The sequence below is a fragment of the Monodelphis domestica genome, chromosome 8, assembly GCF_027887165.1.
Source record: "Monodelphis domestica isolate mMonDom1 chromosome 8, mMonDom1.pri, whole genome shotgun sequence".
In the NCBI taxonomy this organism is placed as follows: Eukaryota; Metazoa; Chordata; class Mammalia; order Didelphimorphia; family Didelphidae; genus Monodelphis; species Monodelphis domestica.
In genome coordinates this window covers 73954283-73980388 of record NC_077234.1, presented here as the reverse complement: position 1 = coordinate 73980388, position 26106 = coordinate 73954283, and the positions used below count along the sequence as shown (strand labels likewise).

The following is a 26106-nucleotide window of genomic DNA, read 5'->3' as shown; positions in this document are numbered from 1 at the left end:
GCATGTATTTAGAAAGCAGATGCACCTGAGTTTAGAGGAAGTCTTTGGCTGTGAAATAGTTTGATCAATTTCTTTTGGGAATAACTAATTAACTGATGGGTCAAATTGGTACCTTTGACCTTGTTTGTAAGTGGGCTCAACTGAGAGGCTAAGAGTCAGACAGGTCTTTAGAGATTATGCTTTTCCTTTGCCTCTAGAGGTAGATTTCTCCAGGTCCTGATAGAAGTGTGGTGACAGACACATAGGTGGCTCAGTGGATAGAGCACTGGCCCTGGAGTAAGGAAGAGATTAGTTTAAATCCAGACTACACATATTAGTTGGGTAACCTGGGGCAAGTCATTTCACTTCTTTTTGCCTTAGTTCCCTCTTCTATAAAATGGGGATAATAGCCCCTACCTCCCAAAGTTGTTGTGAAGCTCAAATGAGATAATATTTTTGTAAAATGCTTAAGCACAGTACCTTGCACCTAGTTGGTGCTATATAGATGTTAGCTGTGGTATTGATGATGATGATGATGATGATGATGTAGGTGTCTGTGAATATAGAGGAGAAATACCACAGCAGAACATGAGACCTGCCCTTTTTTTTGCATTCTGTCTTTAGTGCTTCATAACTATAGGCTTTTATGAGCTTTGAATTCTTTCCTTTTTAAAAGAAAAAGCCCATTGGTGGTCCAGTGGGTAGAGCACTGGGCTTGTAGTCAGGAAAACTTGAGTTCATATCCAGCCTTAGGCACTTACTGGCTGTGTGACTTTGGACAAGCCACTTATCCCTAAAAGGACAACTTTGTAAAGAGAGATTATCTGAATGTATAATCAGTTTATTCAGTGCAGTATCCCTTTTGGTGTCCCAGGATCCAAATTTGATTTATCAGTCTTCTTTTCAGGGTTGATTTACTTCTTTTCTGGCTCTTTCCTGCATGAAAACTGGATTATTTTTATTTTTTTAAACCCTTACCTTCTAACTTGGAATCAATATTGGTTCCAGAGCAGAAGAGTGGTAAGGGCTAGACAGTGGGGGTTAAGTGATTTGCCTAGGGTCACACAGCTAGGAAGGGTCTGAGGTCAGATTTGAACCTAGGACCTCCCATCTCTAGGCCTGGCTCTCAATCCATTGAGTTACTCAGCTGCCCTCTTGAAAACTGGATCATTAAAGGCACTTGGCATTATCTAGCTGGCAAGACCTTATTGTAAAAGAAGTGAGAGAAAGTGGAAGATATGTTCTATATGGAAACAGAAATACTGATTACCACCAGGTTCTCTTTATCTCTGAACACATAGCCTGGGGAGGGTGCTGCCATTTAAAACATTATATATTAGCTTATTCATAAAGTCATAGTGGGCCAGAAGAGCAGCCTGGACAAAATGTTAGAAAAAGGGGCTGGGCGTGGTAGTATAAACCTATATTCTCTGCTACTCAGGAGTCTGAGTCTAGAGGATATCTTGAGCTTGGGAGTTCTGAACTGCAGTGGGCTGAATCATTTAGGTGCCCACGTTGTCTAGCATCAGTATGATGATTCTGCAGTGATGGGCAGCCACTGGGTTGCCTAATGATGAATGAACTATCCTAGCTGAGAAAACAGAGCAGTGCAAAGCTCATGTTCCTATCCTCCTGGGATCAAGCCCATGAGTAACCCTTCATTTACAGCTGGATTAGCTGGGGACACCCAATCTCAAAAAAATAAATAAGGGTGGGTGGGTAAGAGATAAGAGAGACACAACAAAAATGCTCCTTGTTGAGTAAGTTGATGCTTAGTTCCATTTTACAGTAGCTCTGCCAAGAGAAGTTGAGAAACAAAAACATTGTAATTTTCAGTAACTCTTTACTCTGTATTTTCTTTTTTTTAAGTTTATTTAATTAATTAATTTAGAATATTTTCCATGGTTACCTGATTCATGTTCTTTCCCTCTTCTCTTCCCACCCCCCTCCCATAGCCAACACACAATTCCACTGGGGTTTACATGTGTAATTGATCATGTGAGATTTAAATTGGTTGAAGTCTTAAACTGTAGTGAGTTAAAATGGTGGAAGATATAAATTGTGATAGATATAAGAGAGGGTGAGTAAATTTGACCGCAGAAATATGTTTCACTACAGTGTCTTGGTTTTTAAATCAAATATAAGGTGGTCACCAGGGAAATATTCCCAATTATTCAAATACCCGAGTCAATTGGGTTTTATAGAGATTTTAATTAACAATACAATGAGTAATCAAAGAAAGAGAGAGAGAGTAAGAAAGGAATAAGTATGAAGGGCCTCAAGCCAATATGGCCTAGACCTGAGTCTTAAGAGAGAAATCAGTCAGTTTTTTTTAACACTCACCACAAGGTCTGACTAAACAAGGATTCTAGTAATACCAGGCCAGCTCCATCTCAGCTGACTTCACCAGAGAGCCTTCCAGCCAGAGACTGTTCCAAAGGGCCTCTCTCCAGCGGGACAGAGTCCCCTTAGAGGAGCTCCAGGGAGACCTCCTTAGAGATTGTCCTCCAAGAGCTTCCCTTCTCCAGAGCCTCTCTCAAGAGATTCTTCCCAAGCGGTCCTCATCAGAGATTCTCCAAAAGGATTTCTCCAAAAGGATATCTATCAAGAGATTCTGCTTTTTATTATATAGGGGTTTTTCTCCCATGTCACCTCCCCTAAGTCCCTACATCTACCAATCACTGTAGACGCTTTCCAAAGGACTGCCCATCTGAATTCCTGCTAAGTCGACAAATCTCCTCAGTAAGTCTGAACCAGTGAAAACACAGCTGAGTCAACTAATCTCATTAAGACAAAACTTGCCCGACCCTTTTAGGTACCTAGCATCTCATTGTATCAATTCTAAAAACAGGCCTGGCTCCCCACCATAAGCATGGATCCAAGTACTTTCATTGTTTAGCAAGGAGTTTTTTTTTTTCCCTTAAAGCAGTCTTAAGGTTGGAGTAGAGGTCCTCCCATTTCTGATCCTGGCCAGTTCTCACATCATAATGGGGAATGTTTCTCAGTAGGGAATTTGTTCCAATTAAGAATTCCCCGATGGGGAAATTTTTAACATTCACAAGTCTGAGAGATTTCAAGATTTACAATCAAGACCCCTGTCCATATTATTAACATCTGCACTAGGGTGATCATTTAGAGTCTACATCCCAAAACATACCCCCATCAAACCATGTGATCAAGCAGTTGTTTTTCTTCTGTGTTTCTACTCCCACAGTTCTTTCTCTGGATGTGGATAGCATCTTTCTCATAAGTCCATCAGGATTGTCCTGGATCATTGCATTGCTGCTAGTAGAGACATCCATTACATTCGATTGTACCACAGTGTATTAGTCTCTGAGTACAATGTTCTGGTTCTGCTCCTTTCACTTTGCATCAATTCTTGGAGGTCATTTCAGTTCACATGGGATTCCTCCAGTTCATCATTCCTTTTAGCACAATAGTATTCCATCACCAACAGATAAAACAATTTGTTCTGCCATTCCCTAATCGAATGGCATCCCCTCATTTTCCAATTTTTTGCCACCACAAAGAGCGCAGCTATAAATATTTTTGTACATATATTTTTCCCTATTATCTCTTTGGGGTACAAACCCAGCAGTGGTATAGCTGTATCAAAGGGCAGGCAGTCTTTTAAAGCCCTTTGGATATAGTTCCAAATTGCCTTCCGGAATGGTTGGATTAATTCACAACTTGACCAGCAATGCATTAATGTCCCAGTTTTGCCACATCACCTCCAACATTTATTACTTTCCTTTGCTGTCATATTAGTCAATCTGTTAGGTGTGAGGTGATACCTCAGAGTTGCTTTCATTTGCATTTCCCTAATTACAAGAGATTTAGAACACTTTTTCATGTGATTATTGATAGTTTTGATTTCTTTATCTGAAAACTGCCTATTCATGTCCCTTGCCCATTTATCAATTGGGGAATGGCTTGGTTTTTTGTACAATTGATTTAGCTCCATATAAATTTGAGTAGTTAGACCTTTAGCAGAGGTTTTTCTTATAATGATTTTCCCCCCTAGTTTGTTGTTTCCCTTCTAATTTTGGTTTCACTGGTTTTGTTTGTACAAAAGCTTTTTATTTTGATGTAATCAAAATTATTTATTTTATATTTTGTAATGTTCTCTATCTCTTACTTGGTCTTAAAATCTTTCCTTTCCCACAGATCTGATAGGTAAACTATTCTATGTTTACCTAATCTACTTATAGTTTTCTTCTTTTTTTTTTAAGTCATTCACCTATTTTGAATTTATCTTGGTGTAGGGTTCTTCTGTATTTTATGTTTAGTGACTGGCTATGACCCAGAACCACAGCCTCATTTGAATGCCCCAGATCAAACTAGACCAAGCTGAGAATAGCAGGTGCATATGATCATTTAACCAGAAGTACTTTTGTTTAGAAGTCTTTTGACACTTTATTTTTGGGTGGCCTATTTGGAAGGGAAAAACCCAAAAATTTGAAAGAAATTAATCAGCCTTCTATAAAGTCAAATCTGGTCACAGATACTTACTGGCTATGTGACCTTGTGCATGTCATGTAACCTTGTTTGCCTCGGTTTCCCCATTTGTAAAATGAGATGGGTATGGAAATAGTAAACCACTCTACCATCTTTGCCAAAGAAAACTTATGGGGTCACAAAGAGTCAGACGTATAAGGCAGTGTGGCAGGCATCAAGTTTTAATGAAGTTTATAAAAGACTGATCCAATCACTAAAATGTTTGTAAATAAGCATTTCCATATCTAGTTCACTGAAAACACTGACTTATGAATGGAATCTTTGCAGAGTTGGGTTCCATATGAATGTGTAGTTGTGACTACTTAAATAAAAACTCTTTCTTGTGTGTGCCATAATCCTATTAATTTTGTTATGTGTAGATGGGAGTGAAAAAGAATTGGTTTCAGTGAACTAAAACAGGGAATAATAATTTCTACTTTGTCTCTGCTTAATTTTTTAGAGGCCCAATTATCTGCAGTGGATGCTTTGATTGACTCTATGAGCTTGGTTAACAATGATGAAGATGAGGATACCATTGAAGACATGTTTCAAACCTCTAAAATTCCAAATCCCCAGTTTCAGAGGTTGTTTCAGGTGAGAGCTGGGTAACCCTAGGCCACAGCTTTTTTTTATCTGTGTAATCAGGGACTATATCACATTGGTCTGCCCATTTCATAGGAGGATTGTAAATCACTTACCCAGAAGTGCCTGTCTATGCTAGACCCTGGAAATAGAAGCACAGAAATACAATGGGCCTCCTTCTCAAGGAGCTCAAGTTTCTTGGGAAATAGCTGGAATATGTGTACGTATACTGGTAGGGAGTAGACCTGTGATTTCATAGGCATAAGGAATTCCTAGATGAGGAAATTCTTTCAACTGGCAGCTTATCACTTTCTCTGAAATCTATAGTCTTTTTGAGTTGCTTTAGAGCACATAGAATATAGACCACTTAAATACATACAAAATAAACACAGGAGTTTGCCAAGGGCAAAAACTGTGAGGAAGGAACTAACAGGTAGAGGGATCAGGAAAAGCTTCAAGTAACAGACAGTGCTTGAGTTGAATTTAAAGGAAACAGGATTCCAAGATGCATAGGGGTAAAGAGGGGGAGCATTCAGAGCCTGGGTTCAAAGTCCCAGAGATAATACATAGAATGTCTTGTATGTGAGAAATAGCATTCTATGTGTGAAGGGAAATATAATCAGACTGGAAATGTGAGTTTGAGCTAAGTTGTGAAGGTCTTTAAATGCCAAGCTTAAAATATTCTCTTTAATTCTAGAGGAAATACAATGCCAATAGGATTTATTGTAATAAGTTATCAGTAATTACAAGATCAGACCTTCACTTAGGAAAATCACCTTGATAGGTATGTGGTGGATGGACTGGAGAAAGGAGAGGCTTGGGAAATGGAGAATGATTAGGTTTCCTAGTAAGTCTAGTTGGAAAGTGGCAGACATGGTAGTGAAGAAAAAACAGATGCAGGTTGAACCAAAACAAATTGGCATTTGATTGTCTATAGGGTGAGGGAAAATGAGATCTTGATGACATCAAGATTTCTAACCTGAAGTGACTGAAATGATGGTGATGCTCTTGATAGAAATAAGAGAATAATGAAAGCTACAAATATTAGTTTAGCTCTCTGGAAGAGAGATGGCTAAACTTTTTTCCTAAGTTTAACAAAATATTAGTTCTTTTACACCTGGGGTCTCTTGACATTTTTTCTTGCCATTTTCATGTGAATGATATAGTTCCTTGCTTTCTATATGAAAAGAAAAGGAGATTGAGTGAAGTGTGTTACAATTATATCTGTTGACAAAGAAGTGTTCCAGTAACACTTCTTTGCTAGAAACTCCTTAATCAGAGATGGAAATTCAGTAAACATTTCAGTTCAATACAACAAACAATGCCTATTATATACCAGGCCTTGCATTAGCCACTGGGGTATGCTCCAGTATTGAAGAAAAAGGGTAATTTCAGTATCAAAATCATTGAATAATGATATGTCAGAGAGGTAAAAATCTGTGCTTTGTTAAAAAAGGGAAAAAAAAAACAGGCAAAGATTTGAGCAAAACTGACTTTATTGTAAGAGCCACAGGTTATAAAAACCAGGGTGTATAGTCTCCCAGTGTGGTCTGAGACCTTAAGTCTTAGTTCTTACAGATTTTATAAGCATAAGCAGTGACTCAATAGGAGTTTATGAATAGAGTAAGATGTTCTGAACAGGGGTCCTGAATAGAGTTTATGAAGTAGATTTCAGAAATAGGAATTATGAGCAGAGCATTATCGCCTCCCCTTTTCTCTTTCCCTTTATCAGGTAGCTTCACCATGGAACAGCAGGGCAAGGGACTCAGTTTCCTCATGTTACAACCTCCAGAGTATGTGGCAAGGTAAAAGGAAGTGTTTAGACACTTTCATCATTGCAGAGGCTTTTAATTATATTCTTATTACTATTATTTCCTATTTAAATCACATAGTTAGAATTTATGAAACTATTATAGAGAAGTTTTATATGTGATTAAAAGCTCCTGAATTAAATTTCTTCTTACAGCTCGTGAGTCTTGAGTACAGTGAGCAGGAAGGACAGTTGTTGAGTTCAAAATTAAAGGAGAAAGCTAGCCCAAGAAGTTGTGGAAGGGAATGCTTCAGGGAAACAGGAATTAAGTACTGGAATAAGGCAGGGACATAGGAATATAGCCTCTTTTCCCCCTATGTACTCAGGGGTAGGGATTAACAGCCTCAGTAAAGTAAGCTCATCTTGGTCAAGGAAATAGCAGAGTAGTCTGGAAGTCATAAAACCTGACATACCTTTTCTTAAGAATTCCTTCAATGGTCCATGATCAAAAAATACTATCCATTCCCAGAGAAAGAACTGAATTTTGAGTATAAATTGAAGAATAGCTTCTCACTTTCTTCATTTTCCTTGCTATTTTTTTAATATGGCTAATAATAGAAATGTATTTTACATGATTTCACATGTATAATTGATCTATTGCTTGCCTTCTGGGCAGGTGAGGGAGGAAGGGAGGAAATTTGGAACTCAAAAAATAAATACATATTTTTTAAAAAGTTCTTTCGACCCCCCCAAAATAACCATATCAGATATACTTTGAGAGTCAAGTGTGATTCTAGGATGTCCAACCTCCTTGTCTCCCCAAATCTCAGTACTTTTTTGCTGATGATCTGAAACTTTCTTTAAGAATAGAAAATCATTCTGTAATGATAGGTAAAAATTTAATATTAAAAAACCTGGCTAAGGTAATTCTTTAGAACTGAGTTTTTAGCTGTGATTCAGCAAACTTGTTAAAAAATTTTTTTTATAACTATTTTAATACAATTCATTTTTTTTGTAATTCTATGTTTTATGCATTTAAAGACAATGCTTTAGGGAAGCAATAACACAATAGTGTTTAAGAACCCCTGCCTTAGAGAAAGTGAGTTTCTTTCCAGAAAGAGATAGACTAGATGGAAATTTCATTTGCATACAGAAAGCTACCAAAGAGGCAGCTTATTGTCAGTTATTAACCAAGGATTTGTTAAGTGTTCACTCTGCTTAAGGGATACAAGGAATGACTCTATATGTAGTTCACTAAGTGGCCTCTGGCACTGAGAGGTTAGCTGATTTGCCCAGAGTCACAGAACTGTCTGTGGCCCAGGCAAGTGCTTAGGTAGTACTTACTGATTTAATTTGATTTGGCCTGAATTCAGGTACTCTTTATGCACTCAAATAGGAAGATAAATATCTGCTTTCTTTCTGCCTTCTTTCACTTTTATTCATTTAATAAAATTGTCAGAGAATTATCTGTATAGCACATTGACCTGTTTAGAAGGGTGGCTCTCATATATTGGTGGCTCACATTATTCTTACTGTGATAGAAGAAACAATTGGAGGCTGGAGTCATTTTAGTGTTCTTTAATCAAAGTAGTGAAATATGTTGATAGGAAAATGAAATGGGTCTCATTCTCAGACATGTAAAGAATTCTTTAAGAAAATCAACTTGCCATGCTGCCTTGTTGTGTCAAGATATAATTAATCAACAAGTACAAATGGATGAATGAATGAATGGGATTTTAATTTTTTTTATTTTTTTTTTGCTAGAGGAAAGTCACAGTAGGGGCCTCATTTAGAGTGAATGGGGAAGAGATAGGTCATCAAGATGAGGTAAAGTTGCAGAAAGAAGAGAGATGGAGAAATTAAAAAAAAAAAAAGCTTGCATTTTTACCAGTGAAGGGGCCCTGTATACTTCCTTAGTGGGAATAAAATGGAGACTATAGTTAATTATTTTTATTACATGGCAACTCTTCATGATTTAAAAATAACTTTGCAAATGTTAACAAATGAAATAACATCTCTAAAGTACCTGACAAATTTTAAAGAACTTTTCAACTATTATTATTTATTATTGTTATTTATTAAGAGATTTGATGTCCAGAGGGTATATTAATTGAGGGATCACTCACTGTACTTTGTTTTCAAAAATCCTACTTTGTGGCAAGTAGGTGGCTCAGTGGTAATGTCAGGCCTGGAGTCTGGAGGATTCAGTTTCAAATCTGGCCTCACACACTTCGTAGCCATATGACCCTGGGCAAGTTGGCCTATTGCATAGTCCTTAACATTTGCCTAGCCCTTGCCCTTCTGTCTTAGAATTGTTACTGAGACAGAAAACAAGGGTTTAAAAAAAAAAGAAAGAAAGAAAATCCTGCTTGGCTAGGAGGTTAATTATTTTCACCAATTTGGTGGGAGCAAATTATCTCAGCTAACATTTTGAGAGAAGATGCTGCTGAAACATGTCATGCTCACTATTAAAGCACTTTCATGAACTTTTTTATCCTATGATCTTTTTTTTTTATCCTATGATCTTTTGACAAATTTGAAAACTGCTCTTCAAGGGACTAGCACCTGTTTGAAAGATGAGAGACTTTGGACTGTGGGATAGATTTCAGAGTTCTTAAAATCTTATCATGCCCTCATTTCTTTTAGGCATCAATCTTTAGGTTACTTGGGTTCCTTTAAATGAGTGACTCCTTGATTTAACTCACTTTCTCTTTTTTTCAAGTGTTATTTTTGAAATGTTCTTCAATGCTTCAAGACATCTTTTAGAAGTTTTTGTTTTGTTATGAAAGGCAGAGTAATATAATGGTCTTTGAAAAAATTAGCTAATTCATGTTGGAACTCTGAAACAATTTTCTTAAAAGTGGCTAAGTAAAGTATTTGTTTTCTTTCTATAAAACTTTTGCTACCAGATTCTATAATACTTCTAATTGACCTTCTCAAGAAGAATCTTTCAAAATACTTGACAAATGTTCTCTGTTGGGGTGTAGATTATTAGTTTCCTCATAACTTTTTGAGGTATTTTGAGAGAGGATACTAGAATATTGGAATTAAAGTGCAGGCCATGAACTAGGTTGGTGTTTTGGAGTCCTGGCGTTCTGGGTTATTTTGGTTTTCTAGTTTACATTCTGCATTGTGGTCATGGATATTCAAGAGGAATATGAAGGAAATAAAAGAGGAAGGAAGAGAGAAGTTGAACTCTGAGACAAGAGGAGGATTGTAAAAAATAGACTCGAATACAGGACTACAATCCCCACAAGCCTTTGCTTCACTTCCCCAGAATGCCTTGTAATCTCACCTGGGCCGAGATCGAGAAGGTATTTAAGCTGATTCAAAGGCTTTCGAGGGGCTCTCTTGGCTCTTTTTGGACTTCCATTTTGGAGCAGACGCTTCTCTTCCGTGATGTGAGGTTATTTTGCCTAAGCCTCTGGCCTAGGCACGTGTTTTTTCTTAATCTGTATTTTCTCTAATCTTTAATCCTTAATAAACCTCTAAAAAATATAATACTCCTTGCAGAGAGAAACTAATTTCTACCTGCCTCAGTCTCTCCCCATATTCCTAAATTTTAACTGTTACAGGATAGAGGAATGTCAATTAATTGTCTTGGAAAGAGGAAGCATCATGTAAAATTTCAAGAGGGAAAAATGAAATGGGCCTCATCAATACTCTGGATTATTGGGGGCAGCTGGGTAGCTCAGTGGATTGAGAGTCAGGCCTAGAGAGGGGAGGACCTAGGTTCAAATCTGGCCTCAGTCACCTCCCAGCTGTGTGACCCTGGGCAAGTCACTTGCCCCCATTGCCTAGCCCTTACCACTCTTCTGCCTTGGAGCCAATACACAGTATTGACTCCAGGATGGAAGGTAAGGATTTAAAAAAAAATACTCTTGATTATTTTAGCTTCATTGATTTTTTGGGGGAATGGGATCAGAGAAGGAGTACATACCATATTACCTGCATTACACAATAATATCTCATTACCATCTTACACAACATAGCACATATAACATTTATTCAGTCATTCTCCTATTGATCAATATTCCTTCAGTTTCCAGTTCTTTGCCCTTTTTCCTTATCTTTGATCTTTTTGTGATACAGGCCTAGTAGTAATATTGATAGATAAAAAGAGAATCTGTTTTAGAAAAGATGTGAATTGTATGGTAGCCACGTTGTGAATTGAATGCTCTCTAATTTTTTCCATCAGTGCCTGCTACATAGAGCTTTGTACCCCAGTGATCCTTTGCCCCCAATTCAGCAACATCTTTGGGACATGCTGAATCCCCCTACAGAGGTGACAGCTAAATGCCAAGCTCCTCTCTCCAAAATAAAGACTCTCTTCCCTCTGACTGAAGCCATCAAGAAAAGGGATCAAATGACAGCTCAAGACATCTTCCAAGATAAGTAAGTCATCTGGTTGGTGCTGCTGCCATTGTTTTAATAATTCATTTCAGACTACAGTGGATAGGGATGTTAACAGATCGACACTGTGAAAAATTAAAATGCTGAAAATATGTCTGAAAAATTGGAATGTTCCACATAAAAAGTTCTTTGAGGACTTAAAATAGACTTCCCTAGTTCAAATGTTGACATCCATCTTAACATCATTGGTTTGTAAAGTACAATTAACTCTTCATTCACTGTGTGTGGGTCATTCTTTGTGATCCAAAAACCAAGGCCTCATCCTGTGTATGTCTGGTCTCAAGCTTGCCAACCTGGCATCAGTGTTACTTGGTTACTGGAAAAACTAGTAACTCAGTCTCAGATTCTAGTCAGATTCTGAGTCCCTCTACTTTAGACTATGCTGCCTCCAGAGCAACTGCTTAGCCTTGGTTTTAGAAATCGTTTTCTTTATTTCTGTTTGGCCTATCATGTAAATTTTTGGTGTGTAATAGGGAAACAGAGATCAAGCTTATAGTTCCTCTAAGTTATCCTCAGTTGTAGGTTTTGTTTTGTTTTTTAACTTTGGGGATATTGAATGTTACCTAGCTTGGTGGAGAGGGAATATGTCAGGAGAAGACAGAATCTCTCAGGAAAAGGAGAGAAAAGTAGAAAAATAGGATTAAAAACTGTGATCCATCCCTCATAATTTTTACACGTGTAGCAAGGAAATATTTAGCCATGTCCTTAATGAGCTTATAGTTTGTAGTAATAGATTTCTTCAAACCTTTGTTCCTCTCTTAGCAAACTGTTTAAATTTCCAATAATTTCCATTTAGGAAAGTAAATCAGCAGGGTAAGTTTTACACCATCTCAAAATGATTGACTGTCTAATAAATCCTTTTGTTTCTCTAGGACCTAGAAGAAAAATTTATTGAGAATCTTCTTCATAGTTGGAATTCTGTTTAGCATGCTACATGTCTTTAGGATCACTAGGATCCATTTGGGAACCAAATATTTCTTTTAACCTTTCCCTCTAGATCTTTTTTCTCCTTTTCATTGATAGAGTGGAAATTACTGGCAACATTCTGCCACTTCCTCCCCACCCCACCCCCAATGAGGAAAGGTTGATTCTTTTTTGTCTGGGCAATTTACAAAAACCCTAAGGATGTGATAGTATTTTTGTAAATTATTTCTCATGCCATTATAGAAAGTTTTCTATTTTCTTGGGTGTTTTTATAGTTAATACCCTTGTATTAGCCAGAACAGAAATAGGTATGGGGTGTTAGATTTTGTGCTACACAAACCACAAAACATACAAAGGATGTAGTTTCTTCTCATAAGATATTTCTATTTCTCACCATTTATTTTCATCATAGTCTCTCTTCCTTGTAAGAACTCTTAATGGGAATATATTTTCCTTGTGAAGCTCTTTAAATTTAATATTTGGGGCTGTTTGCATGAAATGCTGGTTCCTTCTCTTCCCAAAACAATCTAAATTGGTCTCACTTCAGTCAAGTGATAATTCTCCTTGTGTGCATGTATGTATGTGTCTCTGTGAGTGATTCTTAAAGCTTCAGTTTGTGTTTTTGATTACCTTTTGGTGTCATTGTAAAGAAATGGGACTTTCCTTCCTTCTCCTTTGATTAAAATGTAAATTACTTTTTTAAAAAAACCTATCTACCCAAAACACTGTTAGTGCAGTACTTTGATTACACCTTCATATTTGTCTCTACCATTCTCTCTTGAGAAATCTCATATACTTGTATTCTTCTTGTTTTCTCTTCATTTATAGAGCTCTTAGTTTGACTACATCTCTTGAAAGGTGTCAGAATTTTCACTTGTGTGCATCTCTCTGTCTCTCTAGCACTGTAACAATCTTTCATTCAAGAAGAATTTATTTATTGAGTATCTACTATGAATAAGGAACTATGCCAAATCACTGTAGAAGACACAGTCTTAGAATATTAGACCTGGAAACAACCTTGAACAGACTCTAGTTCAGCCTCCTTGTTATTTAGATGGGAAAACTGAGACCCAGAGGGGACAAGTAATTTGCCCAAAGTCATGCAGACAGTAAATGGCATAGTTGAGTCTTCTAACTCCTAGTCCCATGTTCTTTCCTCTACATCCTAACTTATGTCCTCAAGGAATTTATAATTAACAGTTCCTATAATTTCATCCTAATTTATCATTGAATCATCTCAGCATGAAAGGAAAAATGGTACAACAGTAATACATCCATTTATAAATATTAGTTGTCTTATACATATTCTGAAAACCCAGGTCAGTCAATTGACTTCTAGGATAGAGCAGTCCACATTTAATAAATATGCGCAAAATGTTTTTGTCATCCTAATGTTATATGAAAACACCAAGAGTCCTTTGGCAGTTTTTCTAGTATTTGTCTCTGGACTGTATACTGTTATTTTTATCCTCTTAGAAAGGACTCATACTCTCAAAGATAACTTTCTTTTTCTTCCCACTTTAAATCATTTTCTAGTTCTAAAATCAAGCCCTAATATCTCCTTAGAAAAGAGCATAATACAAAGTGAAAACATTGAGCTGTTTTCCCCCAGTTTTTTTCTTCTGTAAACCTGTTCAAATTAGGTCCTGTTTCTGAGGTTATTTGTCCTCATCTCAACAGTGGACACTTCAACTACTTAACTCATAGGGTTGTTGTGAGTACCAGATACTCACTTATTTAAAATCCTTTGTTAGCAAATCTCTATATAATTTGTAAAGATCATTAATAATAATGTTTTGGGATTTGAGATGTTCATACAGGTTAGCAAGGATATTAGGATTCATTTGTTTTTTTAAAAAAGTTAAAAGACAACAAGAATACTGTTCAACACCATAGTTCTCATAGTTTATTTAAAGATATTCTAATATTATAAAAAAGTAAAATTCCTCTTCTTTCCTTATTAACATGGCTATCCCTAAGGGGGGAAAATAACCATTTATTGAAATTGAGTTTCAATCAGGATATCTAGGTTCTGGTAATGACTTCACCTTATCATTTTAAGTAATTCATATTCCTCTTTCATTCCACTCAACATTTCTGAGTATCTTTACCTTTCCCTGCATCACAGAGATACTGAATAGTATTGTCAGATATCTCCTCTGTAAAAAGCTTTATCTCCATCTCTCTAGGGGTAAGTGATTCCTCCACTTCTTCAAGAACAGAATCCTAGGCAGTCCATCATGAATGGGCAAAAAAATGACCTCTTTATTTTCACTCACCTCTAATTGAACTTTAGCGTTTCCTTCAATTATGAATGTTGGCAACAAAACAGATTTTGAGAAGATGTCCTTAGGCTTCTTCCTGCTGCCAAAGGTGCCCAGAACATGGACCAGATTTAAAAACTCTTGCTTTAGACTTTTCTACTACTCTTAAGCATTTTCTTCTAATATGTATTATGTTAATGTGTGCCTGTCACATCAGCTCTGCTGTGATATAAGTTCCTTGAGGGAAGAGGAACTATATTTTATGTTCATATCCTTTACAGTACTTGGTACAATATTTTGTGTTATAGCTGTTTAATAATTTTTTATTAAACAAAACAATTTATTGAATAAAACTTATGGTTTACAAAATGCTTCAGGCCTACTTATTAAACTTTGTGATTCATGATTTATGATTTATATTTTGACTATTTTTTCCACAAGCTCAAACCATTTTATAGTTTTTGAATGGATACTTTATTGATTATATTATTCTTATTAATACTCACACTTATGTGGTACTAAAATATTGACAAATTGTTTTTCTCAACAATCCTCTAAGGTAGATAGTACAAGTTGTAATAACATTATTGCATTACAAATCAAAATCTTGAATTATTTTATAACATTTAAATAATTATATTATTCTATTAATTCATATTAACTATATTATATTTATATTATGTAATACTATACTATGATTAATAATATAACATAATTCATATTAATTATATTAATTATAAATAATTAATTTAAAAGGTTTTCTCAAGGTCAAACTAGAGTATGAACTCAGGTCTTGCCAATTTCAGATTCAGTGCTTTTCCCAGTGCAGTATGTTTGTTCTTGGATTTCATGTAGTTATTTTCACTGAGTGAGAAAGGAATGTTGGTATGCTCCTGTCATGTGTCTGAATCTCCCCACCCTATATTCTAGTCTTCATTTCTTCTATTTTCTCTTTGTTATTTCAAATTCTGGGAAAGATGAAACTGTTCTGATTTTCAACCCCCTATTTGCCACAGGTGGTAGGTGATACATTATTTAAATGACAGTGACTTTTGCTTTCCGATTGGCCATGGTGTTATTTTTTATAAATATCACTTTTCTGTAACTCTTTGTTACTTTAGTTTTTCACTCCATCTTGGGATTTGAAATAGAATATATTAACTGAGGGAAACTGTTACTGCTTGAAATAGAGAGGTAAACTGAGGGGAAACTGTTTCTTCAGCAATGTCTGTTGTCCTCTGGCTTGTAACTAGAGACAGCTACTACAGGAACCAAAACCTGTTTATTTGTAATGGAGATAGAAATGACAAATGCTGAGGGATGCTGCCACCCAGGGATGCTGGTACACAGAGGAGCTGCCTACAAGGGAATGTCCTGGAGTTTACTCTGGGGTTTGCCTATTGATCCCTACTGATGATTGATGGATCAATCTATTTCCTAACCTCCTTTCTCCCTCACTCCCTCCCTTAACCAACCCTCTCCATCCAGTTCTTCTTGAAGCCTTTGGGTCCTTCCCTCCCCACTTGAGAAAACTATAAAGATATTATTTTCCTTTCCTTTTTCAAGTCAAGGGGTTTATTGGGATAACAGGATGGGAAACTGAGGTAAGAGGGATGAGGATTTCCCTAATTTAAATGAGATAAAATTGAGGGTTTGGGGAGTCACAAGTGTGACTCTTAGACAGTTAGGAAGATGGAGGACAGCAGCCCTTTCAAAATCTTTCTTCTTCACAAATTCAGCCTGCCTGGTCTCCTTTCTCAGTTTCAACCCCAGAGAAAAACAAAGTTCAAAGTCTCTAAGTTTTCTCCTGGCCAGCTCAACTCTCAAGTAGACTACCTACTCAAAAGCTTCTCCCCTGGTCAGCTTCCACTGCTCAGAGCCAGAGAGATAGAGACCAAGTCCAAAAGCCAAGTTTCTTTTCTCAGTGTCAACTTCCAACTGCTCAGAACCAGAGAAACTCCCAAAACCAAATCAGCCTCACAAAAGTCTTTCAACCAGCTTCAAACCTCCAAGGAGAGAGAGTGTCTTCTAATCAGAGACAAAGTCCAAAAGCCAAGTTTCTCCCCCAACTGCCACTCCTTGGAACATTCCGTTGGAATCTTCTCTTGACTGACATCTAGAGCTTGGTCTCCAGCCCTGCATCTTGGCCCATAAGTCCTTCATGTCTCTATCACAGATTCTAATGACAGTATGTTGTTTATAAATACCTTAGTTTAGGTTCCGATTTTAGTTCTCATTCAGCCTTTTTTAATAGGCAGCTTTACACAGGTTTGATATTATTCACTAGGAGAAAAAGAATCTCATTTTCCATGCTCAGTTGCAGAAAATCGATTAAGGGTAATGTCTTTGAATTTTATTTTCATTTGTTATTAACTTAAGCTTTTTCTGTCTTTAAGATGTGCTAGTAAAAGTATACTTGTTACTTGCAGAATGTTTTACCTTAGAATAAAGGTAATTTAAAGATCATGTTAAGATTGGATTTAGGTTTAGAAATAAAGAATTAAAAGTTGCCTTTTGGAAATGATTATATAGTATTAAGACCTCTATAAGAAAGCATTCTTGCATATTTAATTGGTTTTTCTAGCAAATTTTTATTTTTTTTATTTATTTTTGACTAGCAAGTTTTGCTAGGTTTAAGTAGAAATTATTTCATATTATTCTATTAGCTTATAGAGAAGATGGGTTATTATATATAAAGGTCTTCTGTGTACAGAAATATCTAATATTTACCTATTCTGAAACAATCAGCAAATAATATTTGAAAGGTAGTGGATTCCTTATTTAAGTGTTAAATTCCCATTACCTGTGCTTGCATTTTCATCTTTTTAAGGGATCCTTGATTTGAATGCTAATTGCAATAACTATGCTGTAACTTGGCAGTTATGGGGAAAAGCAGGATGGGTAGGAAGAAAGCCCTTATACAAAGGCCTTTTTTTGTTAAATGGCAAAATAACTTTGTATATTTCCTACATGTAGTTATGATTGTTTCTCTTTTTAACATAAAAGTAGAAAACACACATAACCGATTTGTTTGTTTATTTCCAGCCATGAAGATGAACCTATACCTAAAAAAGCCAAAACTGAGGAAGGGGAAGGCAACTTTAGTATCTCCAGCCTGGCTGAGGGCAACATCACCAGTGTAAGAAAGTCTTGACCTATTTCCTCATTTTGTCAAAGAGAGTTAAGGATTTCATTGCAGGTCCTTCAATTCTAGTAGCCTTATCACTTTCCTCTCTTTTTATTTCCTGTCTTTTAAAATTAAAAAAAAAAAGCTGCAATATCTGTTTTTTTGTTATTTCTTCTATTTTCTTTTTAGTAAGTGTATGGAAAATTATCAGAATAGCACATTGACTTACTGGGAAGGGTGGCTTTTGGTATCAGATTTTTCTTGCTGCAGGAGGGAATTAGATTCATTTTTAAGTTCTCCTTTTAATCAGAATGATAAACTCCATCTATGGGAAATCAACATTGGTCTTATTTTCTGGCAAAGAATTCTTAAACAGAATGACTCTTGCCATGTTGTTACTTGCTGTAAAACACACCATTAATTCAGGATTTCTGTAAGTGGAGTTCTATGTTTAATGAAAGAGTACTTGGAGTTTGAAGATCTTATTTTAGGTTAGTGCACATTAGGGATGGTGATGAAAGGAAGCTTCTTAAAGAGAAAGAAGTAGGAGCTGGTACTTACTATTCTATTGGTAAGGGCTAGGTAATGAGGGTCAAGTGACTTGCCCAGAATTACATGGCTAGGAAGTGTGTGAGGTCAGATTTGAACACAGGATCTCCTCCCATCTCTGGACCTGGCTCTCAATCCACTGAGCCACCCAGCTGCTCCCTTGAAAGTTTTTCTGCTCCTTTGGAATAATAGCTACAAAAGCAAACTATTTCTTTAACATCATTTTGTAAAAATTTATCTGCTGGGAAACCAAAGTTATTATTCCACCCTGTATTCCATTCTGGCTGATGAGTGAGCTGGGAGCTCCGATGAAAGAAAATAGGCTTGACCTAATTGAGCCATAAGCTGTGGAGTGGTATGGGCTTTCATTTTGATGCCCCTCTAAGTGCCTTTTACTATGTTTTTTAACATTCTCTTTTTTAGGAAAATGTTCAGGTTTAGCAGGGCCAAACACTTTCCCAGAATTTCATTTGCAAATGTCATCTCATCATACACCATCTCCCACCCTCCCCTCACAAAAGAGGACATATAAAGCAGTAGTGCCAAACTTAACTGTCATCAGATCTCTGTGGGCAGTATATTGACAAATTTTTAATGTAATGTTATCTATATTGGTATTTTATTTAATATTTAAAATATTTTCCATTTATATTTTAATTTGGTTTGAGTCACACTCAGAAGTATTGTAATCACTATACTGTTGCAGGGTATGTATTTGAGATCTGATTTTTAAAGAATCATATGAAGTGGGTTTTGTACCCTAATCTGAGAACACTCTCATTCCTAATTTTTTGGGTTTGGGGATGATTAAGCAATCTTTGCTGCTTGATCTTGAAGCTGAGCGGAACTGATTGGTTGCTTGAGTGGCAACCAATCTCTGACCCCATGGAAAGACAACCAGCTGACATAAAGGCAGTTAAACAGAAACCTAGACTGTGTGGTATTAGCCACATAACACTGCTGGCTTTTGAATCAGGGCCATGAAAAGGAAAGTGAATGGAAATACCTTCCTCTCTGATTTAATAAGAGCAAATGTACTTTATTAAACTACTTGTATTTCCTAAAATGATGCCAGGAAAAAGGAAACTCATCTGAGGTGCCGTTGTCTGTGGGTACTTTTTAGGTTGGCAGTGTGAACCCAGCTGAAAACTTCCGTGTCCTAGTGAGACGAAAGAATGCCAATTTCAAGGAAGGTGAGTGGAGTTACCCCATCTGTTTTACATTACAGAATAGATATTTAATGATATTAAAAGATTTAAGATTTTGACTGGGAGCAAGATTTGAATAGTAATATCTCATGTTGTACTTCTTTTCTGTAAGCATCTCCAAGATTGCTCTTCATTAGTCATACTTTATCACTAGCATTCAGGGAAACTCCCAGAAGCCGCTGTGTAATCTGGCAGTATTTGTTGGTTAGAAACTTGTTATGGATTATATCAAATCAGTAACTAGGAAGAGGGGGAAAAAAGGGAAGTACAAATAAACCAATGGTTTGCCTATTTTTTTCCCCTCATAAAACCAGGTCTTTTTATTCATTAGTTTGAATTTTTGTTTGATTTTATTAATCTCTCCTTTCATTTTCAGGATTTCCATTTTGGTGTTTAATTACCTATTTTAAATTTTTTAATACTCAAAAAAAATTGTTATGTTGTATTTTTGCTTATTTTGTTAAATATTTTCCATTTACATTTTGGTCTGGTTCAGGCCACGTTTGATAGTGTTGTAGCCCATGTGGTGTATGTTTGACACCTGATTTAGAACCTTAGTCCTGCCCCAAAGTAGATTTGGGACTAAAACCCCCTTAATTCTCTCATCCAGCCCACCTTCCCCCACCTGAGCTCTCTTATTCCTGGGATTCTGCAGATCAGCTCTGGGCTGAACTACTAAACCCCTCCCCTCCTTCATATAGACTTCATCAGCACTGCAGGCTGGTGTTCATGGTGGGATTGTGCTCAGTTTTGCCTGGTTTATGGTCAACCCTTTCTATGCATTCATCTGTGCTTCTCAGCACCCTCAGTTTTTATAATGCACCTAAAGGGTTACTACCTCTTTAGTTATATAGTGCCTCACTTATCAAACTACTATACTGTGCTCATTCTATTTCTGAGCACTATGGCAAGATGCCCAGTCATACTCTTATGCTGTTACCCAAAGACTGTCACAACTAGCTGAGTCTCCTAGAAATGTGCACTCTGTTGAGGCAGATCGAAGGCTGACATGAATGAGAACACTCTAACTTTAATAATCTTGTACTAGTACTAACTAGTACTAACTTCAATAATCTTGAAAAACACTTAAGGATTCTTTCTCTCATGTTGTGTAGATGATGGTATTAGGGGCACTTAGGTGAATTTCCAGCAGTTTTATTCATACTTAATATATAAGAGGAGAATATTTGAATTTTAGCTCTTGGTTAAATATTGCAACAGAGCTGTGGTCTTATCTATGTGGATACTGAATCCACAGCTAGAGATTGCCATCCAGACTTTCTCGTCCTATGTGACTCATCCATATCTTCTCCTATATTTTCCACAAGGTCATCTTCAGAGTGTTAGGTAGTTCTTTTAGGACTTTTTCCATTAGGTAGGTGCCAGGGAATCCTTTTGACAAGTTCTTTCTCCTTGCTCTTCTGTTGATCAGCCTACCTGCAGGCATATATCTCTTTGATTATGCCAGTCATGTACTTCTTTATCATTAGGAAGGCGCTCACCGTCTATACCCCACCATGTACATCTGTATTTTCTTTTGGGTGACTTGCAATCTTAATTCTTTGTAGATGGCAGAATTCTATGAATTACAACAGTATAACAGCAGAAAAATATTGGTGTTCAAAAGGTGGGGCTTTGTTTCAAGGAAAAGCTTGAAGTTTTAAAATATAATTTCTCAAATGCAATCTAAACTGCTGTTTTTTTTTTTTGCTCAGTTCTGGACCCAACTCATTGTCTACTTTCCATGTCTGCCCATGTGTGTGTGTGTGTGTATATATATCTGTATTTATCTCTACCTGCCTGTCTATATCTATATCCATCTGTCTTGATAGACCAACTTAGAAAGGGTAGACAACAGCCATTTTTCATCCACTTGCTTTTTTATACTATGTGAGCTGTTAAGATGAATTCTTTTAAGTATTTATGAGTCTCATTTGGAAGGATCTATAATATACTGGGATTTGATACAATCGACAAAATGCTGTCTGTTTCACTTTAGAGATCATACCATTTGTGTGTTGAATGGATTTAGTTAGCAACTCTGGTTCATGATTTCTCTCATACTTGTATACTGTGACAAGGAAATCACTTTTAAAAGACTGATATATATTAATTTAAGGTCGCCAAGGAATTCAGCTATGTAATTCCTTAATGAAAACTCAAGTCAGCCGTCAACCTTTTATGGAGTTTTAATTACAAACAGGAGGAAGAAAGGAATTAGAGATAGAGAGATAGAGGGAGAGAGAAAGGGGAGAGAAGGGAATAGTGCTTAAATACCCCTTCTGTTTAGGCTGGGCCAAAAGGCCCAAGCCCTTAGATAGCTGGGGCAATGAAAGGAGATCAGTCCCTATTACTCACGTGACCAAAAATGGAGAAACAGTCTCCGGGGCCCCCACCTTCAGCTTCCTTCAGCGCAAGCTTCTCAGAGCACACCGCAACCACTCCGACAAACTCCCCAACCACCTCGAGTCTTCAGACCCTCCTATCCTTAAGGAAACCATCCAAGTTCCCTCCCCTCAGTCCTCACATCTACCAATCACCTGTCCATCAATTTCCCTGTGCCAATGGAGGCTCTAGCTTAACCCAGGACCACCCAGAGGTCTCTGGCTTTGCACATGTCTGTTGAAGGTCATATTTTCAAATAATTAAATCTTTGATCCTTTGCTACAGCCCTTTCTAAATCCTGTTAACCTGAGTAGGGTAGAGATTGGAATAATTAAATTTTGATCTAGGCTGCAGCCCTTACTCAATCCTGTTAGGACTAAGTAGGGTGGAGATTGATTCCAAGTATCTCCATTGTATTAATTCTAAAATCAATCATGACTCAAAGAAATTCCTGTTCTATGCTTAAGCATAGGTCAAAGTCCTTTCCATTGTTCAGCAAAAGGTTTCTGTCCTAAAGTAATCTTAAGAAGGGAAGAGGAGGAAACTCTCATGCCAATGGGGTTCACATTCCAATAGCCAAGACCCACTATCAATAGGGAATTTTTCAAGTATGAAATTTCCCAATGGTGAAATTTCCAACATTTATAAGTCTAAGAAATTTTGAGGTTTACAATACATCCACTTATACATAGTTCCTAAGTATTGGGGTTTTTTTTTTTAATTTTTGAAGGTTGACCATATTTATATGATAGCTTTCTATCAAATTGCTAGTATTGCCCTAACAGATTTTATCTTAAGACCCTGGTAAATCAGAGTTCTATGATTTCCTCTCAGAATGTCTTCTTTTAACAATATCTTTGTAAATTGTTATCATCATAAGTATAAGCATAGGTAGATCTCATTTCTCTGTTAATCATGGGAAATATGAAGTGTGTGAGTCAGCAGTTCCCAGAGACTTCAGATCCCAATTTATGTAATTGCTTTCACCTTTGCCTTACCTAGCCTTTTATTAGAACTTCTCATTAGGAGTAATAAGTAATAAGTACCTAATAAAGGTTTTTTATTTAGTGGATGAATGAATTTATTGGCCAAAAGCTCATCAGAAGAAGGGAGGAGAAGTTGTGTTCCTGAAGAATAACTCCAACACTTTATAATGAGCTTTGGATAATTGAGAGCTTTCCATATTCATTAGGGTTCATTCAGTGTGTAGCATTTGTATAAAACAATCTGGAAATTGTATGTGGTAAAGAGAAGACAGAATCTGTGCCTCATACAACGTAACTTAATTCAGTTTGACAGTCCTTCCTTTAGGTCCTCATCCATCTTATCATCATGTGCAGAATATTGTGATAGATGTTGTGGGAAATAAAAGACTCAGGTAAGACATTGAGTCTGCCCTTTTTGGAGATGACAGATACACAAAAAAGCAACAATATGAAATAGAAAAGATTTAAAATACTATACAAGTGGAAGAGATGATTTCTCCCCTATAAAGATCAAAGATATTTTCAGGAAGATGGTAGCACCTTCTATTAGCCCTGAAGGATGAACATAATTTTAGCAGGTTGTAGTGAGCAGTTGGTATTAGGGTCACTTAATTCCAGACATTTAGGATAGTGTAATTAAAAGCGTAGAGCTAGGAACAGGTGGGACACATATGAGAAAGGATATGTAGCCCACTTCGAAGGAATGTTAGAGAATGTAAAAGGGTGATGATAATACCTGTAATATCTATCTCTCAGGATTGATGTGATAATCAAATAAAGCACTTAAAAAGCTTTTAAGCACTATATCATGACAATTATTTTCTTTTGGAGAAGGGAATAGTTCTACTTTTGAGGTTTCATTGGTGTGGTGAATGGAAATTTCTTCTACCAGTGAGAATAGACACTTGTTCTGGAACTTATGGTCTTAGAAAGTTGCCTGGACTTACTGAAAAATTAAATGACTTGTCCAGAGTCATACATGCAGTACTATATTTGTCAGAACAGACCTAGAACTCAGGCCTGACTAACTCAGAAGCCAATTTACCAGTTTGCCTTATTATATTATTATGTCTGAAAAAATAGTTTGGAACCAAATTCTGGAGGGTTTTGAATGCTAGGGTAAGGGATTTGGACTTTATTTGGGGAACCCTTGAAGGTTTTAGAGGAGGAAAGTGACAATCGAGATTGGGCTTAGAGAAAATGCCAGACTTTATGTGTAGAATGAAGTATGTGGTGTAATAGAGGCAGGGAAAACAGAATAAATAATATAATAGGACTGGCCAAAAGGCAATTAAAGAGGTAGAATAGAGGGAAACAGAAGAATCCATGATTCTTTGGTTGTAGAAGAGTTCTTTGATCCACCTTAGATCTCACTTATTTGCTTTTGCTCTTCCATCCTTGGTCCATTTTTCTTTTTAAGTAGCTCCCCATCTTTTAGAAATCAACTAGGGATTGTTTTGAAAATTGAAAATTTTCTTTGAAATTTGAAATTTCCTTCCTTGAAAATTCCTTTATTTATGCTTAGTTAGCTTCCATGGAAATCAAGAAGTAGAATTCCACTTCCAGGTTTTCTGATTAGCATGAGCCAGAGTGGCTGAACTAGTAAAGGGTGAAGATAGGATGGGAGAGAGGGGTAGTGTCCTTAGGGCACTGGTCTCTACGAAAGTCAAGACTCTGTCAAGCAGCTAGTCAGTGCTTAAAGAGCAGTGACAGGAGGCACAGAGAGTTTGAGGAGTTCCACTGGACCAAGAGATTTTTCATGGAGTGTCTCTGAAGTTTTAGTGAGAAGTCACTGGCAATCTTAAGTCAGATTACCAGAAACACACAGAATAACAAAATGAGGATACTCGACCATGAAATTGGAAGATGTGTGTAACTTCTTGTGCTTTTAGCATATTTAAGCTTTGTTTTCACTGATATGGCAGAAGGTCTGGTGGAAAAGGTGAACAATTCACCTTAAAGGTTGGAAGGAGATATCATTTGAGGTTTGAGAGGAAGACTTGTGAGGGGACAGAGTGGACAAAGGGTTGGATCAGGGAAGTGCCCTAAAGAGGAGAGATAGAGATGAATCATAATAACAGAAAAAATTAAATTATTCCTTGTAGCCAACTGGGCAAGTTGCTTAATACATTTGTCCTTTTATTTGGCATAGCATCTTCCTGTTTTGAGTGGAAAATCTTGGGGTTCCTTGATACCAAGGAGTATCCCCAAATTATATCAATAAACTTGAGAGGCCTTGGAGAATGCAATCAGATATGTCTTTATTTGCGGGGGGAGCAGGAAGGAAGGGGATAGGGGAAGGAACGGGGAAGGGACACTGCCTCAGGCTGAGTGCTTAGGACAAAAGCTCCCAATACAGAAAGATAAAACTCCGAATTTATAGAAAAACAATGCTCAGTTCTCAATGACATAATGGTATATCATAATGTTTCATTCTTTTATCTCTCATCCTGACACATATTCATCATGGTACATTCTGGCTGGATATCCCGCAAATTGACACTTTTAGAGAAACAAACTTTTAATATCAAGGAACAGAGAGAGGAGAGGATGGTTTAGGCTGTAAATTCTTCCTGGGAACTGCTCCCTTCTGTTGCATCTCATTGCCTCATTTGGAGATCAGCTAAGTTGCCAGGCTTTTAGTGTTTCAAAGGTGGAATTCAGACTGAGTGGGGGAAGGGATCAGGGGCTGCAAAGCAGTTTGCTCCTGAAAAAAAGGGGAATAGGGTATTTCAAAAAGGAAAGATGTGGGGGCAGCTGGGTAGCTCAGTGGATTGAGAGCTAGCCCTAGAGGCGGGAGGTCCTAGGTTCAAATCTGGCCTCAGACACTTCCCAGCTGTGTGACCCTGGGCAAGTCACTTGACCCCCATTGCCTAGCCCTTATCACTCTTCTGCCTTGGAACCAATACACAGCATTGACTCCAAGAAAGAAGGTAAGGGTTTTAAAAAAAAAAAAAGGAAAGATGTTTTGGCTTCTAGTTGCTAACTTGGCCCTTAAATTATTAAACAACAGGTTTAAACATTTTACAGTATATCCTTACAAGGCACATTCTAAAATCTTATAGGAAAGACACAGACTATTTCTGTTGCACTTAGGGATGGGTGTGGGGCCGTACTGTCCTGCAGAGGGATTCTGTTTCTTTAAAATATTAGGGTGACAAGTCAAGATGTTACTCTGAGAATTATACATTAAATTTTTATTCCATACATTCCCATTTTCATAGATGTCACAGCACTGATGGTATACATTGTCTTGTCTTTATTAGAGGACAGGGGTTTCCTTTCAAAAGCCATAAATCCATATATGAATTAGTTTGTTCCCCCCCCCCCCCCCCGGCACATAGAGGATTCTGCTGTAACGTATCACTTCCTCCAATATTTTTCCATTTTTATAAATCTTTACTTTCTGTATTAGAATTTATACTGTGTACTGATTTTAAGG

The 26106-nt window shown here is 36.9% G+C and overlaps 1 protein-coding gene across 4 annotated transcripts in view; it reads left to right on the top strand.

Moving 5' to 3' along the window:
* Positions 1 to 26106, top strand: part of XRCC5 (X-ray repair cross complementing 5) — a 167959-nt gene that overhangs the window by 79238 nt on the left and 62615 nt on the right. For all 4 annotated transcript variants that reach the window (XM_016425099.2, XM_016425100.2, XM_056807259.1 and 1 more), the window contains 4 exons: positions 4937 to 5070; positions 11007 to 11203; positions 17455 to 17548; positions 19209 to 19278. In XM_016425099.2, the coding sequence (XP_016280585.2) occupies positions 4937 to 5070; positions 11007 to 11203; positions 17455 to 17548; positions 19209 to 19278 (495 nt within the window). The remainder of the gene's footprint in view (positions 1 to 4936; positions 5071 to 11006; positions 11204 to 17454; positions 17549 to 19208; positions 19279 to 26106) is intronic.